The sequence below is a fragment of the Panulirus ornatus genome, chromosome 2, assembly GCF_036320965.1.
Source record: "Panulirus ornatus isolate Po-2019 chromosome 2, ASM3632096v1, whole genome shotgun sequence".
Lineage (NCBI taxonomy): Eukaryota > Metazoa > Arthropoda > Malacostraca > Decapoda > Palinuridae > Panulirus > Panulirus ornatus.
In genome coordinates, this window is record NC_092225.1 from 53756148 (window position 1) to 53784111 (window position 27964).

Below are 27964 nucleotides of genomic sequence, written 5' to 3' on the forward strand. Positions count from 1 at the left end.
GCTGGAGGATGGATGTGCTGGAAATGAGATGTTTGAGGACAATGTGTGGTGTGAGGTGGTTTGATCGAGTGAGTAACGTAAGGGTAAGAGAGATGTGTGGAAATAAAAAGAGCGTGGTTGAGAGAGCAGAAGAGGGTGTTTTGAAGTGGTTTGGGCACATGGAGAGAATGAGTGAGGAAAGATTGACCAAGAGGATATATGTGTCGGAGGTGGAGGGAACGAGGAGAAGAGGGAGACCAAATTGGAGGTGGAAAGATGGAGTGAAAAAGATTTTGTGTGATCGGGGCCTGAACATGCAGGAGGGTGAAAGGAGGGCAAGGGATAGAGTGAATTGGAGCGATGTGGTATACCGGGGTTGACGTACTGTCAGTGGATTGAATCAAGGCATGTGAAGCGTCTGGGGTAAACCATGGAAAGCTGTGTAGGTATGTATATTTGCGTGTGTGGATGTATGTATATACATGTGTATGGGGTGGGTTGGGCCATTTCTTTCATCTGTTTCCTTGCGCTACCTCGCAAACGCGGGAGACAGCGACAAAGCAAAAAAAAAAAAAAATATATATATATATATATATATATATATATATATATATATATATATATATATGTATATATATATTTATATCTATGTTCTTGACGCTACCTTGTTAACCTGGGAAATGGCGAATGTGTATGAAAAAAATCTATATCTTTGATGCCTGTTCCCTCCTTGAACTCCTTCAAGGGGTTAACCATGGCAGTAGTCTCCATAACTAGTGGACTCCAATGCCCATTCTTAGGCTTTAATGACTCACCGTTAAGAGGCCACTGGCTGAGGAGAACTCTAGTTCATTGTTTTAAGAAGCTCCTTCCTAATGTTCCTGCTCACAGCTTCTACCTACCTAATGTAGAAACATTAGTTTTATTGCCATTAATCTTTGACTTTTGAAATTTTCAGGATAAATCCAAGTGTTCTTGCTGGCAGTTGACCATTCAGAGCTCTCGTATCCTAGAACGTAATGATAATGACACTGCTGGCTATAATTACCGTCGGCTGTTTGAACAAGTTCAGGGTGGAATTTATGAATGCAATTCAAGGTAAGACCACGAAGTATTTTGTAATAGATTTTGTGAAAAAGGTTTAGAGGATCTTTTGAGTCAGTGTGGAGTTATATGTGAAAGCAAGAAAAGCATTGTATGGGAAGACAGCTTTAAGAATACATGGAAGAGTGTTACAGGTATAAATTGATAAGTGTATTTGCTAAGATATCTCTGTCTTCCCTTTTTATCTTTTTATCTTTGTTGTGAAACAGGAGTTGTGGGAGTATGTGATAGAATGTAAGTAAGTAAATTCTCGATTAATATGGGTAAAACTGAAAGTTGATGGAGAGAGATGGGTGATTATTGGTGCATATGCACCTGGGCATGAGAAGAAAGATCATGAGAGGCAAGTGTTTTGGGAGCAGCTGAATGAGTGTGTTAGTGGTTTTGATGCACGAGACCGGGTTATAGTGATGGGTGATTTGAATGCAAAGGTGAGTAATGTGGCAGTTGAGGGAATAATTGGTGTACATGGGGTGTTCGGTGTTGTAAATGGAAATGGTGAAGGGCTTGTGGATTTATGTGCTGAAAAAGGACTGGTGATTGGGAATACCTGGTTTAAAAAGTGAGATATACATAAGTATATGTATGTAAGTAGGAGAGATGGCCAGAGAGTGTTATTGGATTACGTGTTAATTGACAGTGCGAAAGAGAGACTTTTGGATGTTAATGTGCTGAGAGGTGCAACTGGAGGGATGTCTGATCATTATCTTGTGGAGGCTAGGGTGAAGATTTGTGGGGGTTTTCAGAAAAGATGAGTGAATGTTGGGGTGAAGAGGGTGGTGAGAGTAAGTGAGCTTGGGAAGGAGACTTGTGTGAGGAAGTACCAGGAGAGACTGAGTACAGAATGGAAGGGGGTGAGAACAGTGGAAGTGGGGGGAGTGGGGGAGGAGTGGGATGTGTTTGGGGAATCAGTGGTGGATTGCGCAAGAGATGCTTGTGGCATGAGAAGAGTGGGAGATGGGTTGATTAGAAAGGGTAGTGAGTGGTGGGATGAAGTAAGATTATTAGTGAAAGAGAAGAGAGAGGCATTTGGACGATTTTTGCAGGGAAAAAATGCAATTGAGTGGGAGATGTATAAAAGAAAGAGACAGGAGGTCAAGAGAAAGGTGCATGAGGTGAAAAAAAGAGGGCAAATGAGAGTTGGGGTGAGAGAGTATCATTAAATTTTAGGGAGAATAAAAAGATGTTCTGGAAGGAGGTAAATAAAGTGCGTAAGACAAGGGAGCAAATGGGAACTTCAGTGAAGGGCGCAAATGGGGAGGTGATAACAAGTAGTGGTGATGTGAGAAGGAGATGGAGTGAGTATTTTGAAGGTTTGTCGAATGTGTTTGATGATAGAGTGGCAGATGTAGGGTGTTTTGGTCGAGGTGGTGTGCAAAGTGAGAGGGTTAGGGAGGATGATTTGGTAAACAGAGAGGAGGTAGTAAAAGCTTTGCGGAAGATGAAAGCTGGCAAGGCAGCAGGTTTGGATGGTATTGCAGTGGAATTTATTAAAAGGGGGGGTGACTGTATTGTTGACTGGTTGGTGGGGTTATTTAATGTATGTATGACTCATGGTGAGGTGCCTGAGGATTGGCGGAATGCGTGCATAGTGCCATTGTACAAAGGCAAAGGGGATAAGAGTGAGTGCTCAAATTACAGAGGTATAAGTTTGTTGAGTATTCCTGGTAAATTATATGGGAGGGTATTGATTGAGAGGGTGAAGGCCTGTACAGAGCATCAGATTGGGGAAGAGCAGTGTGGTTTCAGAAGTGGTAGAGGATGTGTGGATCAGGTGTTTGCTTTGAAGAATGTATGTGAGAAATACTTAGAAAAGCAAATGGATTTATGGATCTGGAGAAGGCATATGATAGAGTTGATAGAGATGCTCTGTGGAAGGTATTAAGAATATATGGTGTGGGAGGCAAGTTGTTAGAAGCAGTGAAAAGTTTTTATCGAGGATGTAAGGCATGTGTACGTGTAGGAAGAGAGGAAAGTGATTGGTTCTCAGTGAATGTAGGTTTGCGGCAGGGTTGTGTGATGTCTCCATGGTTGTTTAATTTGTTTATGGATGGGGTTGTTAGGGAGGTGAATGCAAGAGTTTTGGAAAGAGGGGCAAGTAGGAAGTCTGTTGTGGATGAGAGAGCTTGAGAAGTGAGTCAGTTGTTGTTCGCTGATGATACAGCGCTGGTGGCTGATTCATGTGAGAAACTGCAGAAGCTGGTGACTGAGTTTGGTAAAGTGTGTGAAAGAAGAAAGTTAAGAGTAAATGTGAATAAGAGCAAGGTTATTAGGTACAGTAGGTCAACGTTGAGGGTCAAGTCAACTGGGAGGTAAGTTTGAATAGAGAAATACTGGAGGAAGTAAAGTGTTTTAGATATCTGGGAGTGGATCTGGCAGCGGATGGAACCATGGAAGTGGAAGTGGATCATAGGGTGGGGGAGGGGGCGAAAATCCTGGGAGCCTTGAAGAATGTGTGGAAGTCGAGAACATTATCTCGGAAAGCAAAAATGGGTATGTTTGAAGGAATAGTGGTTCCAACAATGTTGTATGGTTGCGAGGCATGAGATATGGATAGAGTTGTGCGCGGGAGGATGGATGTGCTGGAAATGAGATGTTTGAGGACAGTGTCTGGTGTGAGGTGGTTTGATCGAGTAGGTAACGTAAGGGTAAGAGAGATGTGTGGAAATTAAAAGAGCGTGGTTGAGAGAGCAGAAGAGGGTGTTTTGAAATGGTTCGGGCACATGGAGAGAATGAGTGAGGAAAGATTGACCAAGAGGATATATGTGTCGGAGGTGGAGGGAACGAGAAGTGGGAGACCAAATTGGAGGTGGAAAGATGGAGTGAAAAAGATTTTGTGTGATCGGGGCCTGAACATGCTGGAGGGTGAAAGGAGGGCAAGGAATAGAGTGAATTGGAGCGATGTGGTATACCGGGGTTGATGGGCTGTCAGTGGATTGAATCAAGGCATGTGATGCGTCTGAGGTAAACCATGGAAAGCTGTGTAGGTATGTATATTTGCGTGTGTGGACGTATGTATATACATGTGTATGGGGGTGGGTTGGGCCATTTCTTTCGTCTGTTTCCTTGCGCTACCTCGCAAACGCGGGAGACAGCGACAAAGCAAAAAAAAAAAAAAAAAAATATATATATATATATGTATATATATATTTATATCTATGTTCTTGACGCTACCTTGTTAACCTGGGAAATGGCGAATGTGTATGAAAAAAATCTATATCTTTGATGCCTGTTCCCTCCTTGAACTCCTTCAAGGGGTTAACCATGGCAGTAGTCTCCATAACTAGTGGACTCCAATGCCCATTCTTAGGCTTTAATGACTCACCGTTAAGAGGCCACTGGCTGAGGAGAACTCTAGTTCATTGTTTTAAGAAGCTCCTTCCTAATGTTCCTGCTCACAGCTTCTACCTACCTAATGTAGAAACATTAGTTTTATTGCCATTAATCTTTGACTTTTGAAATTTTCAGGATAAATCCAAGTGTTCTTGCTGGCAGTTGACCATTCAGAGCTCTCGTATCCTAGAACGTAATGATAATGACACTGCTGGCTATAATTACCGTCGGCTGTTTGAACAAGTTCAGGGTGGAATTTATGAATGCAATTCAAGGTAAGTTCACGAAGTATTTTGTAATAGATTTTGTGAAAAAGGTTTAGAGGATCTTTTGAGTCAGTGTGGAGTTATATGTGAAAGCAAGAAAAGCATTGTATGGGAAGACAGCTTTAAGAATACATGGAAGAGTGTTACAGGTATAAATTGATAAGTGTATTTGCTAAGATATCTCTGTCTTCCCTTTTTATCTTTTTATCTTTGTTGTGAAACAGGAGTTGTGGGAGTATGTGATAGAATGTAAGTAAGTAAATTCTCGATTAATATGGGTAACTGAAAGTTGATGGAGAGAGATGGGTGATTATTGGTGCATATGCACCTGGGCATGAGAAGAAAGATCATGAGAGGCAAGTGTTTTGGGAGCAGCTGAATGAGTGTGTTAGTGGTTTTGATGCACGAGACCGGGTTATAGTGATGGGTGATTTGAATGCAAAGGTGAGTAATGTGGCAGTTGAGGGAATAATTGGTGTACATGGGGTGTTTGGTGTTGTAAATGGAAATGGTGAAGGGCTTGTGGATTTATGTGCTGAAAAAGGACTGGTGATTGGGAATACCTGGTTTAAAAAGTGAGATATACATAAGTATATGTATGTAAGTAGGAGAGATGGCCAGAGAGTGTTATTGGATTACGTGTTAATTGACAGTGCGAAAGAGAGACTTTTGGATGTTAATGTGCTGAGAGGTGCAACTGGAGGGATGTCTGATCATTATCTTGTGGAGGCTAGGGTGAATATTTGTGGGGGTTTTCAGAAAAGATGAGTGAATGTTGGGGTGAAGAGGGTGGTGAGAGTAAGTGAGCTTGGGAAGGAGACTTGTGTGAGGAAGTACCAGGAGAGACTGAGTACAGAATGGAAGGGGGTGAGAACAGTGGAAGTGGGGGGAGTGGGGGAGGAGTGGGATGTGTTTGGGGAATCAGTGGTGGATTGTGCAAGAGATGCTTGTGGCATGAGAAGAGTGGGAGGTGGGTTGATTAGAAAGGGTAGTGAGTGGTGGGATGAAGAAGTAAGATTATTAGTGAAAGAGAAGAGAGAGGCATTTGGACGATTTTTGCAGGGAAAAAATGCAATTGAGTGGGAGATGTATAAAAGAAAGAGACAGGAGGTCAAGAGAAAGGTGCATGAGGTGAAAAAAAGAGGGCAAATGAGAGTTGGGGTGAGAGAGTATCATTAAATTTTAGGGAGAATAAAAAGATGTTCTGGAAGGAGGTAAATAAAGTGCGTAAGACAAGGGAGCAAATGGGAACTTCAGTGAAGGGCGCAAATGGGGAGGTGATAACAAGTAGTAGTGATGTGAGAAGGAGATGGAGTGAGTATTTTGAAGGTTTGTCGAATGTGTTTGATGATAGAGTGGCAGATGTAGGGTGTTTTGGTCGAGGTGGTGTGCAAAGTGAGAGGGTTAGGGAGGATGATTTGGTAAACAGAGAAGAGGTAGTAAAAGCTTTGCGGAAGATGAAAGCTGGCAAGGCAGCAGGTTTGGATGGTATTGCAGTGGAATTTATTAAAAGGGGGGGTGACTGTATTGTTGACTGGTTGGTGGGGTTATTTAATGTATGTATGACTCATGGTGAGGTGCCTGAGGATTGGCGGAATGCGTGCATAGTGCCATTGTACAAAGGCAAAGGGGATAAGAGTGAGTGCTCAAATTACAGAGGTATAAGTTTGTTGAGTATTCCTGGTAAATTATATGGGAGGGTATTGATTGAGAGGGTGAAGGCCTGTACAGAGCATCAGATTGGGGAAGAGCAGTGTGGTTTCAGAAGTGGTAGAGGATGTGTGGATCAGGTGTTTGCTTTGAAGAATGTATGTGAGAAATACTTAGAAAAGCAAATGGATTTATGGATCTGGAGAAGGCATATGATAGAGTTGATAGAGATGCTCTGTGGAAGGTATTAAGAATATATGGTGTGGGAGGCAAGTTGTTAGAAGCAGTGAAAAGTTTTTATCGAGAATGTAAGGCATGTGTACGTGTAGGAAGAGAGGAAAGTGATTGGTTCTCAGTGAATGTAGGTTTGCGGCAGGGGTGTGTGATGTCTCCATGGTTGTTTAATTTGTTTATGGATGGGGTTGTTAGGGAGGTAAATGCAAGAGTTTTGGAAAGAGGGGCAAGTATGAGGTCTGTTGGGGATGAGAGAGCTTGGGAAGTGTCAGTTGTTGTTCGCTGATGATACAGCGCTGGTGGCTGATTCATGTGAGAAACTGCAGCAGCTGGTGACTGAGTTTGGTAAAGTGTGTGAAAGAAGAAAGTTAAGAGTAAATGTGAATAAGAGCAAGGTTATTAGGTACAGTAGGGTTGAGGGTCAAGTCAATTAGGAGGTAAGTTTGAATGGAGAAAAACTGGAGGAAGTAAAGTGTTTTAGATATCTGGGAGTGGATCTGTCAGCGGATGGAACCATGGAAGCGGAAGTGAATCATAGGGTAGGGGAAGGGGCGAAAATCCTGGGAGCCTTGAAGAATGTGTGGAAGTCGAGAACATTATCTCGGAAAGCAAAAATGGGTATATTTGAAGGAATAGTGGTTCCAGCAATGTTGTATGGTTGTGAGGCGTGGGCTATGGATAGAGTTGTGCGCAGGAGGATGGATGTGCTGGAAATGAGATTTTTGAGGACAATGTGTGGTGTGAGGTGGTTTGATCGAGTAAGTGATGTAAGGGTAAGAGAGATGTGTGGAAATAAAAAGAGCGTGGTTGAGAGAGAAGAGGGTGTTTTGAAATGGTTTGGGCACATGGAGAGAATGAGTGAGGAAAGATTGACCAAGAGGATATATGTGTCGGAGGTGGAGGGAACGAGGAGAAGTGGGAGACCAAATTGGAGGTGGAAAGATGGAGTGAAAAAGATTTTGTGTGATCGGGGCCTGAACATGCAGGAGTGTGAAAGGAGGGCAAGGAATAGAGTGAATTGGATCGATGTGGTATACCGGGGTTGACGTGCTGTCAGTGGATTGATTCAGGGCATGTGAAGTGTCTGGGGTAAACCATGGAAAGTTGTGTGGGGCCTGGATGTGGAAAGGGAGCTGTGGTTTCGGGCATTATTGCATGACAGCTAGAGACTGAGTGTGAATGAATGGGGCCTCTGTTGTCTTTTCCTAGTGCTACCTCGCACACATGAGGGGGAGGGGGATGGTATTCCATGTGTGGCGAGGTGGCGGTGGGAATGAATAAAGGCAGACAGTGTGAATTGTGTGCATGGGTATATATGTATGTGTCTGTGTGTGTATATATATGTGTACATTGAGATGTATAGGTATGTATATTTGCATGTGTGGACGTGTATGTATACACATTGTGTATGGGGGTGGGTTGGGCCATTTCTTTCGTCTTTTTCCTTGCGCTACCTCGCAAACGCGGGAGACAGCGACAAAGCAAAATAATAATAATGATATGAGAGAAATGGATGGCTACTACTTTAGGAACATGATAATCAAAGCAGAATACAAAATTCCTCAGCAGATTTATCAAGCTTCTTTAGCTTTTATTCTGCAACTTGGGAGTGAGACAACTTATGGAAATCTTTATTTTGTGAGCATGTCTATAGACGCTTTCTGAGCATGTCTCTATGATCATCAATTTTAGTACAGAGTTTGAGATCTTAAGTTTGAGATTTAACATGCAGAGTCCAAGGGGTAAGAACTACCACAAAGATAAAATTTAGGATTGGTCAAGTTTGTTCTATGTTGTTCACCTACAGGCAGAGCCATATGAGGATTTGAGAGATTTCCTGAGTGAAAGGTGAAAATGCTGTTGAAATGCTGCCTCTGAGATATAATATCATTAAAATACTTTTTCCATGCTTGTATTATTATAATGAATAATGCTCTCACTAAAGCTTTTTAGCAAAAACACAGACTTTTTCTAATTCAACTGACTTTTCATCATTTACATAATCTTTACATGTTATTGAGGAATAGATTGACTTCAAAAGTTTTACGATGTGGAGTATGAATTTGAACATACCTTTTGGGGGATGGATATTCAAAATGTCCTTTCAAACCAGATGCAAGTGCAGCAAGCATTGTTTGAATCGCGTTGTGCAACACCCGCTGAGATTAAAACTTCAGTTATTCAAGACTGCAAGACGAGGTTGGGGCGTTAGGACACTACAAGACATCCACAGAGGAGGATTCATATGTGTCTATGTAGGAAGAATGCTTAATGAAACAATGGCTAATGAGGTATTTTCCTTCTTTTTGTTGGCAAAGTAAAGTATTAATCAACCTAGGATGTTCATTTGAAACGCTCCCATTACAGAGGTCACTAAAAGATATATCAAGAGATTTATTTTCTTTGGTGATGTTTTATTTCTTAGTCCCATCTGTGATGTATGTCCACTTGGTAATTGTCACACTTCCAAGGTAACTTTGTCATCTTTATGTTAAGTTATAGTCTATTAAGGTGTCTCTCTCTCCCATGCTGAGCTCTATAACCTTATTTTTTTTAATATTAATTCTGAACTTATTTTTGTCCCACATTCTCTCAGACTTAAACTCTATCCTTTGCTGTTTCTCACTCAAGTCTGCCATCAGAGCTGTATCATCAGTCAACAGCAATTGCTTCACTTTCCAGGTCCTTACAGCCACAGCAGATGACAAACCTGTCCCTCTCTCCAAGACCTCTCATACTTTCATTGCCTTCCCATCCAATAACAAATTAAACAGCCATGGTGACGTCTCAGACATCTCATACCACTACCACAGATCCAACTTTACTTGGAACCATATTACCCTCCTTTCTTCCTACCCACACTCATGTCTTAACCTCATACATCATATATTCGTAACACCCTCCACAGAGGATAGCTATCAATCTTATCATATGCTCTCTTCAGATCCATAATCACATACACATCCTTCTCTTTTTGTCTCATATTCTTCAAGGAAATAAGTGATCCACAAAACCTTTACCAATCCTGAAGCCATGCTTTTCCTCTGCAGTCTCATCATTTGTGCATGTTACCCTCCCAGTCTCCACTCTCCCATACAGCTTACCAGTTATGGCCATTTCTTTGTCTATTCCTGGCACTACCTCACTAATGCAGGAGACAGAGAACAAGTATTAAAAAATGATATATGTGTGGATCAGGTGTTAGCTTTAAAGAATGTGTGTGAGAAATACATAGAAAATCAGATGGATTTGTATGTGGCATTTATAGATTTGAAAAGGCATATGATAAGGTTGATAGAGATGCTTTGTGGAAGGTTGTAAGAATATATGGGGTGGAAGGAAAGCTGCTAGAAGCAGTGAGAAGTTTTTATCAAAGGCGTAAGGCTTGTGAATGAGTAGGAAGAGAGGAGAGTGGACTTTGTCTCAAGATATGGATGCCAAAGAGAGGCTAGTATGCGGTCAGTGAGGGACAATAGGGCTTGAAAAGTGTCAGTTGTTGTATGCAGATGATACAGCACTAATGGCAGATTCAAATGAGAAGCTGCAGAAGTTACTCAGGGAGAGAGGGGTGAGTAGGCAGTCTGTGAGGGATGAGAGGGCTTGGGAAGTGAGTTATTTGTGGCAGATTCCAGTGAAAAGCTGCAGAAGTTAGTGGCTGAGTATATGAAAGAAAAAAGCTGAGAGTGAATGTGAATAAAAGCAAGGTTATCAAGTTCAGCAGAGTTGAGGGGCAGGTTAGTTGAGGCTTAAGTTTGAATGGAGAAAGATTGGAGGAAGTCAAGTGTGTTAGATATCTATGGTAGCAAATGGCACCATAGAAATGGACGTGAGTCAAAGGGTGAGGGAGGAGCTGAAGGTTCTGGGAACACTGAAGAGTTTGTGGAAAGAGTGAATGTTCCCTGTGAGGACTAAAATGGCTATGTTTGAAGGAATAGTAGTCCCAAAAATATCATATGGGTGCAAGTTATGAAGTTATGTGCAAGAGATGCATGTGGCATGAGAAAGGTGAGGGGTGGGCAGATTAGGAAGGGTAGTGAGAGGTGGGATGAAGAAAAATTGTTTGTGAAAGAGAAAAGAGAGGCAGTTGGATGATACAAGGAAGGAGTGCAAATGGCTTGGAGATATGTAAGAGAAAGTGGCAGGAAGTCAAGAGGAAGGCACAAGGGTTGAAAAAGAGGACAAATGAGACTTGGGGTGAGAGTATATTTTTAGGGAGAATAAAAAGATGTTTTGGAAGGAGGTAGATAATGTGTGAAAAACAAGAAAACAAATGGAAACATCCATGAAGGGGGCAAGGGGGAAGTGAGAACAGGTAGTGATGGAGTAAGGAGGAGATGAAGTGAGTGTTTTGAAGGATTGTTGAATTTGATGATACAGTGGCAGATGTACAGTATTTTAGTTGAAAGGGATGACTGTGTTATGTGGTTGGTAAGGATATTCAGTGTATGTATGGATCATGGGGAAGTGCCTGAGGATTGGTGGAATGCATGTATAGCGCCATTGTACGAAGGCAAAGGGGATTAAGGTGAGTGTTCAAACTAAAGAAGTATAAGTTTGTTGAATATACCTGGAAATTGTATGGGGGGGTATTGATTGAGAGGTTGAAGGCATGTACAGAGCATCAAATTGGGAAGGAGCAGTGTGGTTTCAGAAGTGGTAGAGGATGTATGGCTCAGGTGTTTACTTTGATGAATGTATGTGAGAAATACTTCGAAAAAGATATGGATTTGTATGTGGCATTTATGGATGTGGAGAAGGCATATGATGGGCTGATAGAAATGGTTTGTGGAAGGGCTTGAGAATATATGGTGTGGGAGGTAAGCTGCTAGAAGCAGTGAGGATTTTTTATCAACGATGTAAGGCATGTGCATGAGTAGGAAGAGAGGAGAGTGATTGGTCAGTCTACGACAGGGATGTGTGATGTGTAATGTCACCATAGTTGTTTAATTTGTTTATGGATGGTTAGGGAAGTATATGCAAGATTTTTGGAGGGAGGGACGAGTATGCAGTTTGTTGGGGATGAAAGGGCCTGTCATAGGAAATAGCATTGCTACCTCCTTTGTCAGCAAGTTTGCTAGAAAGCAGGTGGAAAAAGGCCACATCCACTCACACTCATTCTCTAGCTGTCATGTGAAATGCACTGGAACCACAGCTCCCTGTTCACATCTACGCCGCACAGACCTTTCCATGTTTATCCCATACGTTTCACATGCCCTGTTTCAGTCCATTGACGGCATGTCAACCCCAGTATACCACATCGTTCCAATTCACTCTATTCCATGCACAACTTTCACACTCCTGCATTTTCAGGCCCTAATTGCTAATGATCTTTTTCAACCCATTGAATTGGAACAATATGGTATACATTACATATGGAGTCAACATGCTGTCAATGGACTAAACCAGGGCATCTGAAACATCTGGGGTAAAGCATGGAAAGGTCTGTAGGGCCTAGATGTGGATAGGGAATTGTAGTTTTGGTGCATTACACATGGCAGCCATAGACTGAACAAATGTGGCCTTTTTTGTCTGTTTTCCTGGTGCTACTTTGCTGATGCAGGGGGGTGGGTATGTTGTTTCCATATGGAGCAGGGTGGCACTGGGAATGGATGAAGGCAAGCGAGTATGATTATGGCAAGAAAACCTCCCCTCTTTGTATTTTAACTTTCTAAAAAGGGAAACAGAAGATGAATGATTGGGAGATGTATAAAAGAAAGAGGCAGGAGGTCAAGAGAAAGGTGCAAGAGGTAAAAACAAGGGCAAATGAGAGTTGGGGTGAGAGAGTATCATTAAATTTTGGGGAAAATAAAAAGATGTTTTGGAAGGAGGTAAATAAAGTGCGTAAGACAAGAGAACAAATGGGAATATCGGTGAAGGGGGCTAATAGGGGAGGTAATAACAAGTACTGGTGAAGTGAGAAGGAGATGGAGTGAGTGTTTTGAAGTTTGTTGAATGTGTTTGATGATAGAGTGGCAGATATAGGGTGTTTTGGTCGAGATGGTGTGCAAAGTGAGACGATAAGGAAGAATGGTTTGGTAAATAGAGAAGAGGTAGTGAAAGCTTTGTGGAAGATGGAAGCTGGCAAGGCAGCGGGTTTGGATGGTATTGCAGTGGAATTTATTAAAAAAGGTGGTGGCTGTTGTTGTTGACTGGTTGGTAAGGATATTCAGTGTATGTATGGTTCATGGTGAAGCGCCTTAAGATTGGCAGAATGCATGCATAGTGCCATTGTACAAAGGCATAGGGATAAAGGTGAGTGTTCAAATTACAGATGCATAAGTTTGTTGAGTATTCCTGGGAAATTATATGGGAGGGTATTGATTGAGAGGGTAAAGGCATGTACAGAGCATCAGATTGGGGAAGAGCAGTGTGGTTTCAGAAGTGGTAAAGGATGTGTGTGTGGATCAGGTGTTTGCTTTGAACAATGTATATGAGAAATACTTAGAAAAACAGATGGATTTGTATTTAGCATTTATGGATCTGGAGAAGGCATAATATTAAGAGTATATGATGTGGGAGGTAAGTTGCTTGAAGCAGTGAAAAAGTTTTTATCAAGAATGTAAGGCATGTGTACAACTAGGAAAAGAGGAAAGTGATTGGTTCGGTGTGAATGTAGGTTTGCGGCAGGCATGTGTGATGTCTCCATGGTTGTTTTATTTGTTTATGGATGGGGTTGTGCAAGAGTTTTGGAGAGAGGGGCAAGTATGCAGTCTGCTGTGGATGAGAGGGCTTGGGAAGTGAATCAGTTATTGTTCGCTGATAATACAGGGCTGGTGGCTGATTTGGATGAGAAACTGCAGAAGTTGGTGGGTGAGTTTGGTAAAGTGTATGAAAGAAGAAAGCTGAGAGTAAATGTGAATAAGAGCAAGGTTATTAGGTACAGTAGGGTTGAGAGACAAATTAATTGGGAGGTAAGTTTGAATGGAGAAAAACTGGATGAAGTGAAGTGTTTTAGATGTCTGGGAGTGGATCTGGCAGCAGATGGAACCATGGAAGCGGAAGTGAGTCACAGGGTGGGGGAAGGGGCAAAGGTACTGGGAGCATTGAAGAATGTGTAGAAGGAGACAACATTATCTCGGCGAGCAAAAATGGATATGTTTGAAGGAATAGTGGTTCCAACAGTGTTATATGGTTGCGAGGCATGGGCTATAGATAGGGTTGTGCGGAGGAGGGTGGATGTGTTGAAAGTGAAATGTTCAAGAACAGTATGTGGTGTGAGGTGGTTTGATCAAGTAAGTAATGAAAGGGTAAGAGAGATGTGTGGTAACAAAAAAAGCGTGGTTGAGAGAGCAGAAGAGGGTGTATTGAAATGGTTTGGCCACATGGAGAGAATGAGTGAGGAAGGATTGACAAAGAGGATATGTGTGTCAGAGGTGGTGGGGACGAAGAGAGGTGGGAGACCAAATTGGAGGTGGAAAGATGGAGTGAAAAAGATTTTGAGTGATTGGGGCCTGAACATACAGGAGGATGAAAGGCCTGCTAGGAATAGAGTGAATTGGAACAATGTTGTATACCGGGTGGACGTGCTGTCAGTGGATTGAACCAGGGCATGTGAAATGTCTGGAGTAAACCATGGAAAGTTTTGTGGGACCTGGATGTGGAAAGAGAGCTGTGGTTTTGGTGCATTACACATGACAGCTAGAGAGTGAGTATGAATGAATGTGGCCTTTGTTGTCTTTTCCTGGCACTACCTCACGTGCATGTGAGGGGGGTGCTGTTTCATGTGTGGTTGGCAGAGTGGCGACGGGAATGGATGGGGGCAGCAAGTATGAGTGTGTATATGTGTATATATGTATATGTCTATGTATATGCATGTGTAAGTGGGTAGGCTGGGCCATTCTTTCGTCTGTTTCCTTGTGCTACCTCGCAAATGCAGGAGACAGCGAATAAGTATAATTATGAAATTATTATTATTATTATTTTCTCTTTTTTCATACATATTTGCCATTTCCCGTCTCATTGTGGTAGCGTTAAGAACAGAGGACTGAGCCTTAGAGGGAATATACATTTGCATGCACAGACATATACATATATACACATGTACATATTCATACTTGCTTGCCTTCATCCATTTCTGGCACTAGCCCACCCCAAAAGAAACAGCCTTGCTACCCCCACTTCAACAAGGTAGTGCCAGAAAAACAGACAAAAAGGCCAAATTCATTCACACTCAGTCTGTAGCTGTCATGTGTAATGCACTGAAACCACAGCTCCCCATCCACATCCAGGCCCCACAGACCTTTCCATGGTTTACCCCTGACGTTTCACATGCCCTGGTTCAGTCTATTGAGATCACATTGACCCCAGTATACCACATCGTCCCAGTTCACTCTATCCGTAGGGATATGGAAGAAAGAATGCCTCCCATGTATTCCCTGTGTGTCATAGAAGGCAACTGAAAGGGGTGGGATCAGATGGCTGGAAATCTTCCCCTGTAGTTCTACCCTTCTGAAAGAAGGAGCAGAGAATGGGGCCAAATGAAGAGTTTTCCCACTAAGGCTGTCATCTGTTCTTGAACACTATCTCTCTAAAGGGGGAAATGGCCAATATGTATGAAAAAGAATTTTTTTTTCATGCATATTCACCATTTCCTGTGTTAACAAGGGAGCATTCCAGAACAGGTGATTGAACATGAGAGGGAAAAAATCTTCCCTTGACTCCCTTCTCTGTTACTTGTTTTGGAAAAGTAGAACAGAAGCAAAGATTTCCAGCCCCCTACTCCTGCCTTTTTTAGTCGCCTTCAATGATATGCAGGGAACAGTAAAAGGGTGTAAACTCATTTGCAAATGTTTTACCTCAAATGAGGCAAAGTACTTTTTTTTTCAACAGAATTGGAAATATATAGAATGATTAACCAGTTAGAGTAGTTGTAAGCAATACCATAAATGTGTGTAAGCATGAATTTGATAGATGTGTTGCTTTAAATCCTCGACTTACATTTGCACCTCCTTAGCTGTATGGTAAGTTTAAAGGTTTTCCTCTTTGAAAATTTTTATGTCTTTTCACTCCCACCATTTTAATCAGTGACTCTGATCTCCACTATGAAAAACAGTCTTGTTAGGGCTCAGTGGTTTGTTGCTGTTTGAATTCAGTTGTATTTAGTAGTATAAAAGAGTCCAAAACATTTCTCTGCTATTGATTGTAGTACAGCCTTAAAGATGCAGAAGTCCTGTAAAATGGGCCCTTAGGTATATAGCTAAAAATTAGAATTTTGAGTATGCGTATCATATATATTACTGTCATCAGTATCAGTGTTGTCTTGAATGAGACCTTTTGGACAATATGATTACATAAGAAACCTCAGAATGCATTGCTATACTTTTCTTTACCATGCAAGGGGTATATTATCCTTAACTGTGAAATTTCATAGGAGAAACTAATATTTTTACAATCTCACCAGGAAGGGAAAACCATTGGAGGAGATGATTATTATGCCGAATTAGATTACATTGAAGTGATGGAAAATGCCAAAGAGGGATATGAGGAAGAAGCTGTTAATCCTGATGAAGAAAATATCTCCAATTCTCAGACAGGTGATAGAAATCTGGGTAAGTTTCTTTATCTCTCTGGGGTCAGAAAGTCCCTTAAGCATTAGAGAATCCATAGGATTCGTAGGGGTCAAGATCATCCAACCTTCTGTCTTCTAGTGAAGCATTTGCCTCACACCTGTCACTAGCATCATTTAGAGGTAACAGCCTGCTCATTTGGTCCTGGGCATGCATAATTTCACTCTATGATCCTACATTGATGATAACATTATTGTCCCACTCTTTGCTAGGATTGATACCAGCATACCCCCCAATTAATTTTGGTAGGTCCTCTTAGAGTAGATGATCTACTCCAGCCTTCATTTTTACTTGCAGGTTTTTCACTCTCCAATGGATGAGTACCCCTTTCATCAAGTTTAATTGGGGTGTGATATACTGAAGTACCTCAAATCATTTTGTACATATTGTACAAATTTTGTTGTTCGATATTTACTTTCATTTGTTCCCTTATTCATTGTAGGTCATAACACATCTCTTGCTTTCCTCCTTTCCCTCACCCTTTTCCCTTTTGTTGTTCCCTGATTCTGGGTGGTTGTTCTGGTCCTTTTGGTATCCTTCATTGTATGGATCCCACTCAGAGGAAGGGACCTGAATAGTGCTGCTGCCAAATGATGACTCTGATTTGAACCCCTTGGTTGTGCCACCTTGAGTTGGACGTAAGTCAGTCAAACCTTTGCCTTGTTTGGTTCTGTCTAATTAATGATGGCTAATGGTGACTGGGAGTGGAGGTCATTTGACATATCAAAGATTTTATATCCTCATGGCTAGAGCACTGGGAGCAACTTGATGAAAATCACCCCTATAGGTTGTGGTGGTTAAGTTGAACCATTTGGCCCATGTAATCTGGCAAGACCCATACTTCAGCCATGAAACAATTGGGAACCAGGATCACATGAAAAACAGATGAGATAACGCCTTGTATGGACAAAATTCTTCATACAGTGTAGATTGAATATCTTATATAGAGAAGCTTTGCTTTTCCTTGAGGCAGCTTTGATTGTTGTTTCTGTACCCTTTTTGGGTTGTATTTCACAGCTTTAGAGATCATTCCATGTCATTGATAACAGCTACAGCCTTTTCTAAGTAGTCAAACACTTCTGTAAAGTCATAGGTTCCCAAACTGGGGTATGCGTACCCCTAGGTGTACACAAGAGGATTTCTAGGGGGACACGAATGATCTTGTTTCATTTTCATTAACCTCTTAGTTTCAGTTTTGTGTTTTTTTTCCTGTCACTGTCTCCCACGTTAGCGAGGTAGCACAAGGAAACAGATGAAAGAATGGCCCAACCCACCCACATACACATATATATACATACACGTCCACACACGCACATACATACCTACACATTTCAAAGTATACATATATATATATACATACACAGACATATACATATATACACATGTACATGATTCATACTTGCTGCCTTTATTCATTCCCGTTGCCACCCCACGACACATGAAATGATAACCCCCTCCCCCCACATGTGCATGAGATATTACTAGGAAAAGACAACAAAGGTCACATTCGTTCACACTCAGTCTCTAGCTGTCATGTATAATGCTCCGAAACCACAGCTCCTTTTCCACAGCCAGGCCCCACAAAACTTTCCATGGTTTACCCCAGACGCTTCACATGCCCTGGTTCAATCCATTGACAGCATGTCGACCCCGGTATACCACATCATTCCAATTCACTCTATTCCTTGCACTCCTTTCACCCTCCTGTATGTTCAGGCCCCGATCACTCAAAATCTTTTTATTCTCCCTAAAATTTAATGATACTCTCTCACCCCAACTCTCACTTGCCCTCTTTTTCATCTCTTGCACCTTCCTCTTGACCTCCTGCTTCTTTCTTTTATACATCTCCTGGTCATTTGCACTATTTCCCTGCAAAACTCGTCCAAATGTCACTCTCTTCTCTTACACTAATAATCTTACTTCTTCATCCCACCACTTACTACCCTTTCTAATCTGCCCACCTCCTACGCTTCTCATGCCACAAGCATCTTTTGCGCAAGCCGTCACTGCTTCCATAAATACATTCCATTTCTCCCCCACTCCCCTCATGTCCTTTCCTCTCACTTTTTTCCATTCTGCACTCAGTCTCTCCTGGTGCTTCCTTACACAGGTGTCCTTCCCAAGCTCACTTACTCTAACCACTCTCTTCACCCCAACATTCTCTCTTCTTTTCTGAAAACCTCTACAAATCTTCACCTTCACCTCCACAAGATAATGATCAGACATCCCTCCAGTTGCACCTCTCAGCACATTAACATCAAAAGTCTCTCTTTCGTGCACCTATCAATTAACACATATAATCCAATAACGCTCTCTGGCCATCTCTCCTACTTACATACTTATACTTATGTATATCTCTCTTTTTTAACCAGGTATTCCCAATCACCAGTCCTCCTTCAGCACACAAATCTACATGCTCTTCACCATTTCCATTTACAACACTGAACACCCCATGTATACCAATTATTCCCTCAACTGCCACATTACTCACCTTTGCATTCAAATCACCCATCACTATAACTCCCAGAACACTTGCCTCACATGATCTTTCTTCTCATTCCCAGGTGCATAGGCACCAATATTCACCCATCACTATAACTCCCAGAACACTTGCCTCACATGATCTTTCTTCTCATTCCCAGGTGCATAGGCACCAGTATTCACCCATCTCTCTCCATCCACTTTCAGTTTTACCCATATCAATCTAGAGTTTACTTTCTTGCACTCTATCACATACTCCCACCATTCCTGTTTCAGGAGTAGTGCTACTCCTTCCCTTGCTCTTGTCCTCTCACCAACCCCTGACTTTACTCCGAAAACATTCCCAAACCACTCTTCCCCTTTACCCTTGAGCTTCGTTTCACTCAGAGCCAAAACATCCAGGTTCCTTTCCTCAAACATACTACCTATCTCTCCTTTTTCTCATCCTGGTTACATCCACACACATTTAGACACCCCAATCTGAGCCTTCGAGGAGGATGAGCACTCCCCGCGTGACTCCTTCTTCTGTTTCCCCTTTTTAAAAGTTAAAATTCAAGGGGGAGGGTTTCTAGCCCACTGCTCCAATCCCCTTTAGTCACCTTCTACGACACATGGGGAATGCTTGGGAAGTATTCTCTCTCCCCTATCCCCAGGGATAGGGGAGTGAAAGTATCTGGGTTATTTCTTGTTTCGTCGATGGCTGTTTCTTCTTTTTTCCTGTGTTTTGTATAGCTTTTCAAGTTTATGGTCTGTTTCTGATAACTCACTTGATACATTTTTTGTCCTTTGCTGGATGAGCTGTGGCTTCTTCAGAGGGTCTGCAATTTTTTTTGCCTCCTCGAAATTGCTTGTCTTTCTTGTTTAAACATAGACCTTTTGTGCTTTCTTATCACTGTTTTACATCTGTTGCATGTTTGCAGTATCAAAGTGTTCATGTCATTTGCACATCCTCTGTTTTGGTACTTAGCAGTGTTTTCTGTTGTGTTGCAGACATCTCATTGATCACATCCTCCCCATTTACCTATATACTATTAAAACTGATATTGCTAAAAACACTTCCAGTATTTCCTGTGTTCTAACAAGGCAGTGTAGCATCCAAGCTTATTTTTCCTTCAATTAGGTATTGGTTTGAGTGTAGGGTGTTTGAGGTGGTAATATCACACATTAGGAACACATTGTTTGTAAAGACTAAGTGCAGAATATTATTTCTCCTGGTTGTTTTGTTATTTGTTGGCTGAGTGAGAACTTTTCATAGTCTAAATGACATTTTTGATAGCAGCTACTTCCAGTGTCAGTTTTTTCTGCCATGATATTGTTTCCTGCCTGTCTCCATTTCATGTGCCATTCACCAACTTTCTTAAATCCCCTTTCCACCATTCATTACCTTTACACATCATGCTTTACACTTCCTTGGCAGCCTCCAATGATGCAATGGCAAACTGCTTCCATATTACTTCAGCATCTCCCTAGACTGTTTCAAATCCTTTTAGTTTTTCAGCTAACTTTTCTTAGAAAAACTTGTATCACCCTTTCATTCCTCAACTTCACTTTTACGCTTCTCATTTTGGTCTCTCATATCGTTATTCCTGTAGCATCTGTATTAAATGACTACCTACATACTACTGCTATATGGTATGGCATAACCACACATCATGCACACCACCTATCATATTCCTTCTTATTAAATGCTATTCAGTCATGCTCTTGTCTGTTTTGTTATTCTCTTGTCATTACTGTCATTATTTATGAACATATATATGCTTAGATTTGTATTTGTATTTTCAACAACTCATGTGTATTAAGAGACACAATCCCTATCTGCCACCAGTCACTAATAGTTTCTCCCTCAAAAGTGCATTCACTGTAGTTCTTGCAAGCTCTTTCCAAAATGTGTCCATACCCTTCTCTTTATCATTATCTGGTACATATGAAATTGACATTCTCAGCTTCTCACATTTGGACTTCACACTATCAATCTTGCATTAACATGCTCGTAGTCACCTTTTCAGACTATTTATTCTTCGCTTACATAGGTATTTATATTCTCATGCAAGCATGATTTCACACCCTTCGCTTTTTCTCAGTGGAAGGTCCCACTACATCAGTCTTGCATCACATCCATCTAACAAGTCCAATTTCTCCTTTCTAAGAATATCTACAACTTCCACCCTCTTACATTCATAATTTATTCCTTTCATTTTCCTCTCATCAAGCTTCATATTGTAGAATGTAGCTACAGTCACACCACTTTCATCAGAGGTCAAATGCACATTTTGTTGGGAATATTTACAGGGCTGGGGTCCCTAACCCTATTACCATAGGCTAGCAAAATATCAGGATGCCCAATGTAATACCCAGAAAAATTCTTTTACAGGCTCCTTTTTAAGCCGTAGGCATAGCAAGCTGAGGATATACTCCTACCCACCTATCCGAAGTTTGATCAGAATAATACAAAACTAAATGTGTACATGCAGTTGGCTGTGATATGGGATGAAATTAAATGACTGGTGGTGGGAAACATGATGACATATTGTTGACATTCGGCATTACTGGACAATAACTAGTATAATCCATTAGTAAAGGTCCTGTGAATATTATTATTGTTAAACTTTATTGGTCTTAGCTTTAGTATTGATTGTCTTTTTCTTTCATACTTATTCACTGCATCTCATTTTAACAAAGAAGCGCCATCAGCGGATGAAGACAGGTCACTTTCACTCATGTCCATTCTTCAGCTGAACCAAACCCCCCCTGTCCACAACCAGCCCCCCACAGACCTTTCTGTGATTTCCCCAGGCCAATTCATATGTCCTGGTTCAGTCCATCAGTGGCATGTTGACCCTTTATAGCACATCATTCCAATTCACTCAATCCCTTGCACACCTTACACCCTCCTGCATGTTCATGTCCCGTCCACTCAAAATATTTTTCATTCCATTCTTCCATCTCCAGTTTGGTTTCCCCTTTCTCCTTTTCCCTTCACTTCCAATACATATACTGCACATCCCTCAATTTAATGGACTATCAGGGGGGAAGGGGTGTCTGTTTAATCGTATGTTACCCATTTCTGTGCCACATTGAAATTCACACACTTTCTCTTAACTCCTCTATCGCTGTAGGCTTTAGTGTGTGTTACAGTAGTTGGGCAGCATGGGAATGCTCACTGAGCTGGTGGAGGCAGGAGTCAGACAGATAGAGGTGATGCCACCCCTCTCCTGTGAAGAGATACTTCTTAATTACAAAGTGAGGATGGACTACCTGCTTTCATTGCACCTCTTACTTAGTGCAGTGAGTAGGAACGAACCTATGCAGGAAAATCCCAAGTTATCACAGAACTGCTCACCTTCTTCAGGAGATGGGGCACACCCAAGGAAATTGCCTTTCATTAGAGAACCAATCTAGACAGCGAGGAGATGGAAGCTTTTTCCAAAAAATGGAGAATCATAGCCTGCATATCCTCAGCCCACTTCCCCCAGTCCAGTGGATGCGCTAAAGCAGTGGTGAAGGGAGCCAAATGGGTGTTGAGGGATAACATTGGTGTTGTAGGTAACCTGCACAACTGCAAAGCGACTTATGCTATGCTCCAATCTCTCTCTCTCTCTCTCTCTCTCTCTCTCTCTCTCTCTCTCTCTCTCTCTCTCTCTCTCTCTCTCTCTCTCTCTGTATGAGACCTGCCCTGCGCACTTGCAAAATTATGTTTGTCGTGGCTCCTGTGAAGAGTGAACACATTGATTTATGTCATTTTTGTTCTGCTCACATGTGAAGGAAGTGTATTGTTGCTGAGCAGTGATTGATATGTATATTTGCCTTATGCCTTGTCAAATTATAATTTCATTCTTTTTTTGTTGTTTTCTTGTTTTTAGTTTTGTAAAGAAAATGTCACATTTACTTACCAAAATCTCGTGAAGGGATGTAGGGTTTAGTGTGTGGTACAAAAGTTGGGCAGCGTGCACCTGGCAGTGTGGGAACACTTGCTGGGCAGTTGGAGGCAGGAGTCAGACTGAGATAGAGGTGATGAGAACCCTCTTTTGTGAAAGGATAGTTTTTTATAATAAAGTGAGGATGGCCTACCTGCTTTCATTGTACTTCTTACAATCACTTGATGACATTTTGAATTGTAAAAAATGCAAAATCATTTAATGAATAAAGTCACAATTCTGAAATAACAGAAACACTTTGTATACAACCTGACCACATGATAGCTTGAGGCAGACTCAGACTGAAACAAAGATAGTCTACCCCACACCACCAAAAACAAGTGCATCATGAAATGCACATGTTTGCTTTGAAGAATGTATGTGAGAAATAATTAGAAAAACAGATGGATTTGTATGTAGCATTTATCCCTGGGGATAGGGGAGAAAGAATACTTCCCACGCATTCCTCACGTGTCGTAGAAGGCGACTAGAGGGAACGGGAGTGGGGGGCCAGAAATCCTCCCCTCCTTGTATTTTAACTTTCTAAAATGGGAAACAGAAGAAGGCGTCACGCGAGGAGTGCTCATCCTCCTCGTAGGCTCAGATTGGGGTGTCTAAATGTGTGTGGATGTAACCAAGATGAGAAAAAAGGAGAGATAGGTAGTATGTTTGAGGAAAGGAGCCTGATGTTTTGGCTCTGAGTGAAACAAAGCTCAAGGGAAAAGAGGAAGAGTGGTTTGGGAATGTCTTGGGAGTAAAGTCAGGGGTTAGTGAGAGGACAAGAGCAAGGGAAGGAGTAGCAGTACTCCTGAAACAGGAGTTGTGGGAGTATGTGATAGAATGTAAGAAAGTAAATTCTAGATTGATATGGGTAAAACTGAAAGTTGATGGAGAGAGATGGGTGATTATTGGTGCATATGCACCTGGGCATGAGAAGAAAGATCATGAGAGGCAAGTGTTTTGGGAGCAGCTGAATGAGTGTGTTAGTGGTTTTGATGCACAAGACCGGGTTGTAGTGATGGGTGATTTGAATGCAAAGGTGAGTAATGTGGCAGTTGAGGGAATAATTGGTATACATGGAGTGTTCAGTGTTGTAAATGGAAATGGTGAAGAGCTTGTAGATTTATGTGCTGAAAAAGGACTGGTGATTGGGAATACCTGGTTTAAAAAGCAAGATATGCATAAGTGTACGTATGTAAGTAGAGGAGATGGCCAGAGAGCGTTATTGGATTACGTGTTAATTGACAGGCGTGCGAAAGAGACTTTTGGATGTTATTGTGCTGAGAGGCGCAACTGGAGGGATGTCTGATCATTATCTTGTGGAGGCGAAGGTGAAGATTTGTGGGGGTTTTCAGAAAAGAAGAGAGAATGTTGGGGGGAAAAAGGGTAGTGAGAGTAAGTGAGCTTGGGAAGGAGACTTGTGTGAGGAAGTACCAGGAGAGACTGAATACAGAATGGAAAAAGGTGAGAACAAAGGAGGTAAGGGGAGTGGGGGAGGAATGGGATATATAAGGGAAGCAGTGATGGCTTGCGCAAAAGATGCTTGTGGCATGAGAAGCGTGGGAGGTGGGTTAATTAGAAAGGGTAGTGAGTGGTGGGATGAAGAAGTAAGATTATTAGTGAAAGAGAAGAGAGAGGCATTTGGACAATTTTTGCAGGGAAAAAATGCAAATGAGTGGGAGATGTATAAAAGAAAGAGGCAGGAGGTCAAGAGAAAGGTGCAAGAGGTGAAAAAGAGGGCAAATGAGAGTTGGGGTGAGAGAGTATCATTAAATTTTAGGGAGAATAAAAAGATGTTCTGGAAGGAGGTAAATAAAGTGCGTAAGCCGAGGGAGTAAATGGGAACTTCAGTGAAGGGGGCTAATGGGGAGTTGATAACAAGTAGTGGTGATGTGAGAAGGAGATGGAGTATTTTGAAGGTTTGTTGAATGTGTTTGATGATAGAGTGGCAGATATAGGGTGTTTTGGTCGAGGTGGTGTGCAAAGTGAGAGGGTTAGGGAAAATGATTTGGTAAACAGAGAAGAGGTAGTAAAAGCTTTGCGGAAGATGAAAGCCGGCAAAGCAGCAGGTTTGGATGGTATTGCAATGGAATTTATAAAAAAAAAAGGGGGTGACTATATTGTTGACTGGTTGGTAAGGTTATTTAATGTATGTATGATTCATGGTGAGGTGCCTGAGGATTGGCGGAATGCGTGCATAGTGCCATTGTATAAAGGCAAAGGGGATAAGAGTGAGTGCTCAAAATTACAGAGGTATAAGTTTGTTGAGTATTCCTGGTAAATTATATGGGAGGGTATTGATTGAGAGGGTGAAGGCATGTACAGAGCATCAGATTGGGGAAGAGCAGTGTGGTTTCAGAAGTGGTAGAGGATGTGTGGTTCAGGTGTTTGCTTTGAAGAATGTATGTGAGAAATACTTAGAAAAGCAAATGGATTTGTATGTAGCATTTATGGATCTGGAGAAGGCATATGATAGAGTTAATAGAGATGCTCTGTGGAAGGTACTAAGAATATATGGTGTGGGAGGCAAGGAGTTGTTAGAAGCAGTGAAAAGTTTTTATCGAGGATGTAAGGCATGTGTACGTGTAGGAAGAGAGGAAAGTGATTGGTTCTCAGTGAATGTAGGTTTGCGGCAGGGGTGTGTGATGTCTCCATGGTTGTTTAATTTGTTTATGGATGGGGTTGTTAGGGAGGTGAATGCAAGAGTTTTGGAAAGAGGGGCAAGTATGCAGTCTGTTGGGGATGAGAGAGCTTGGGAAGTGAGTCAGTTGTTGTTCGCTGATGATACAGCACTGGTGGCTGATTCATGTGAGAAACTGCAGAAGCTGGTAACTGAGTTTGGTAAAGTGTGTGAAAGAAGAAAGTTAAGAGTAAATGTGAATAAGAGCAAGGTTATTAGGTACAGTAGGGTTGAGGGTCAAGTCAATTGGGAGGTGAGTTTGAATGGAGAAAAACTGGAGGAAGTAAAGTGTTTTAGATATCTGGGAGTGGATCTGGCAGCGGATGGAACCATGGAAGCAGAAGTGAATCATAGGGTGGGGGAGGGGGCAAAAATCCTGGGAGCCTTGAAGAATGTGTGGAAGTCGAGAACATTATCTCGGAAAGCAAAAATGGGTATGTTTGAAGGAATAGTGGTTCCAACAATGTTGTATGGTTGCGAGGCATGGGCTATGGATAGAGTAGTGCGCAGGAGGGTGGATGTGCTGGAAATGAGATGTTTGAGGACAATATGTGGTGTGAGGTGGTTTGATCGAGTAAGCAATGTAAGGGTAAGAAAGATTTGTGGAAATAAGAAGAGCGTGGTTGAGAGAGCAGAAGAGGGTGTTTTGATATGGTTTGGGCACATGGAGAGAATGAGTGAGGAAAGATTGACCAAGAGGATATATGTGTCGGAGGTGGAGGGAATGAGGAAAAGTGGGAGACCAAATAGGAGGTGGAAAGATGGAGTGAAAAAGATTTTGAGTGATTGGGGCCTGAACATGCAGGAGGGTGAAAGGCGGGCAAGGAATAGAGTGAATTGGATCGATGTGGTATACTGGGGTAGACGTGCTGTCAATGGATTGAATCAGGGCATGTGAAGCGTCTGGGGTAAACCATGGAAAGTTGTGTGGGGCCTGGATGTGGAAAGGGAGCTGTGGTTTCGGGCATTATTGCATGACAGCTAGAGACTGAGTGTGAATGAATGGGGCCTCTGTTGTCTTTTCCTAGCGCTAACTCGCACACATGAGGGGGAGGGGGATGTTATTCCATGTGTGGCGAGGTGGCGATTGGAATGAATAAAGGCAGACAGTGTGAATTGTGTGCATGTGTATATATCTATATGTCTGTGTGTTTATATATATGTGTACATTGAGATGTATGGGTATGTATATTTGCGTGAGTGGACGTGTATGTATATACATGTGTATGTGGGTGGGTTGGGCCATTTCATTCATCTGTTTCCTTGCACTACCTCGCAAATGCGGGAGACAGCGACAAAGCAAATAATAAAAAAATATATATATATCTAAAATGGGAAACAGAAGAAGGAGTCACGCGGGGAGTGCTCATCCTCCTCGAAGGCTCAGAGTGGGGTGCCTAAATGTGTGTGGATGTAACCAAGATGTGAAAAAAGGAGAGATAGGTAGTATGTTTGAGGAAAGGAACCTGGATGTTTTGGCTCTGAGTGAAACGAAGCTCAAGGGTAAAGGGGAAGAGTGGTTTAGGAATGTCTGGGGAGTAAAGTCAGGGGTTAGTGAGAGGACAAGAGCAAGGGAATGAGTAGCAATACTCCTGAAACAGGAGTTGTGGGAGTATGTGATAGAATGTAAGAAAGTAAATTCTCGATTGATATGGGTAAAACTGAAAGTTGATGGAGAGAGGTGGGTGATTATTGGTGCATATGCACCTGGGCATGAGAAGAAAGATCATGAGAGGCAAGTGGTTCGGGAGCAGCTGAATGAGTGTGTTAGTGGTTTTGATGCACGAGACCGGGTTATAGTGATGGGTGATTTGAATGAAAAGGTGAGTAATGTGGCAGTTGAGGGAATAATTGGTATACATGGGGTGTTCAGTGATGTAAATGGAAATGGTGAAGAGCTTGTAGATTTATGTGCTGAAAAAGGACTGATGATTGGGAATACCTGGTTTAAAAAGCGAGATATACATAAGTATACTTATGTAAGTAGGAGAGATGGCCAGAGAGCGTTATTGGATTACGTGTTAATTGACAGGCGTGCGAAAGAGAGACTTTTGGATGTTAATGTGCTGAGAGGTGCAACTGGAGGGATGTCTGATCATTATCTTGTGGAGGCTAAGGTGAAGATTTGTATGGGTTTTCAGAAAAGAAGAGTGAATGTTGGGGTGAAGAGGGTGGTGAGAGTAAGTGAGCTTGGGAAGGAGACCTGTGTGAGGAAGTACCAGGAGAGACTGAGTACAGAATGGAAAAAGGTGAGAACAGTGGAAGTAAGGGGAGTGGGGGAGGAATGGGATGTATTTAGGGAATCAGTGATGGATTGCGCAAAAGATGCTTGTGGCATGAGAAGAGTGGGAGGTGGGTTGATTAGAAAGGGTAGTGAGTGGTGGGATGAAGAAGTAAGAGTATTAGTGAAAGAGAAGAGAGAGGCATTTGGACGATTTTTGCAGGGAAAAAATGCAGTTGAGTGGAAGATGTATAAAAGAAAGAGACAGGAGGTCAAGAGAAAGGTGCAAGAGGTGAAAAAAAGGGCAAATGAGAGTTAGGGTGAGAGAGTATCATTAAATTTTAGGGAGAATCAAAAGATGTTCTGGAAGGAGGTAAATAAAGTGCGTAAGACAAGGGAGCAAATGGGAACTTCAGTGAAGGGCGCAAATGGGGAGGTGATAACAAGTAGTGGTGATGTGAGAAGGAGACGGAGTGAGTATTTTGAAGGTTTGTTGAATGTGTTTAATGATAGAGTGGCAGATATAGGATGTT

The 27964-nt window shown here is 42.0% G+C and overlaps 1 protein-coding gene across 1 annotated transcript in view; it reads left to right on the forward strand.

Moving 5' to 3' along the window:
• egg (SET domain bifurcated histone lysine methyltransferase eggless) overlaps positions 1-27964 on the forward strand; it is a 245646-nt gene that overhangs the window by 185222 nt on the left and 32460 nt on the right. Inside the window, exons 17-19 of the mRNA XM_071675984.1 lie at positions 938-1077; positions 8680-8857; positions 15967-16114. Coding sequence (XP_071532085.1) covers positions 938-1077; positions 8680-8857; positions 15967-16114 — 466 coding nt within the window. The remainder of the gene's footprint in view (positions 1-937; positions 1078-8679; positions 8858-15966; positions 16115-27964) is intronic.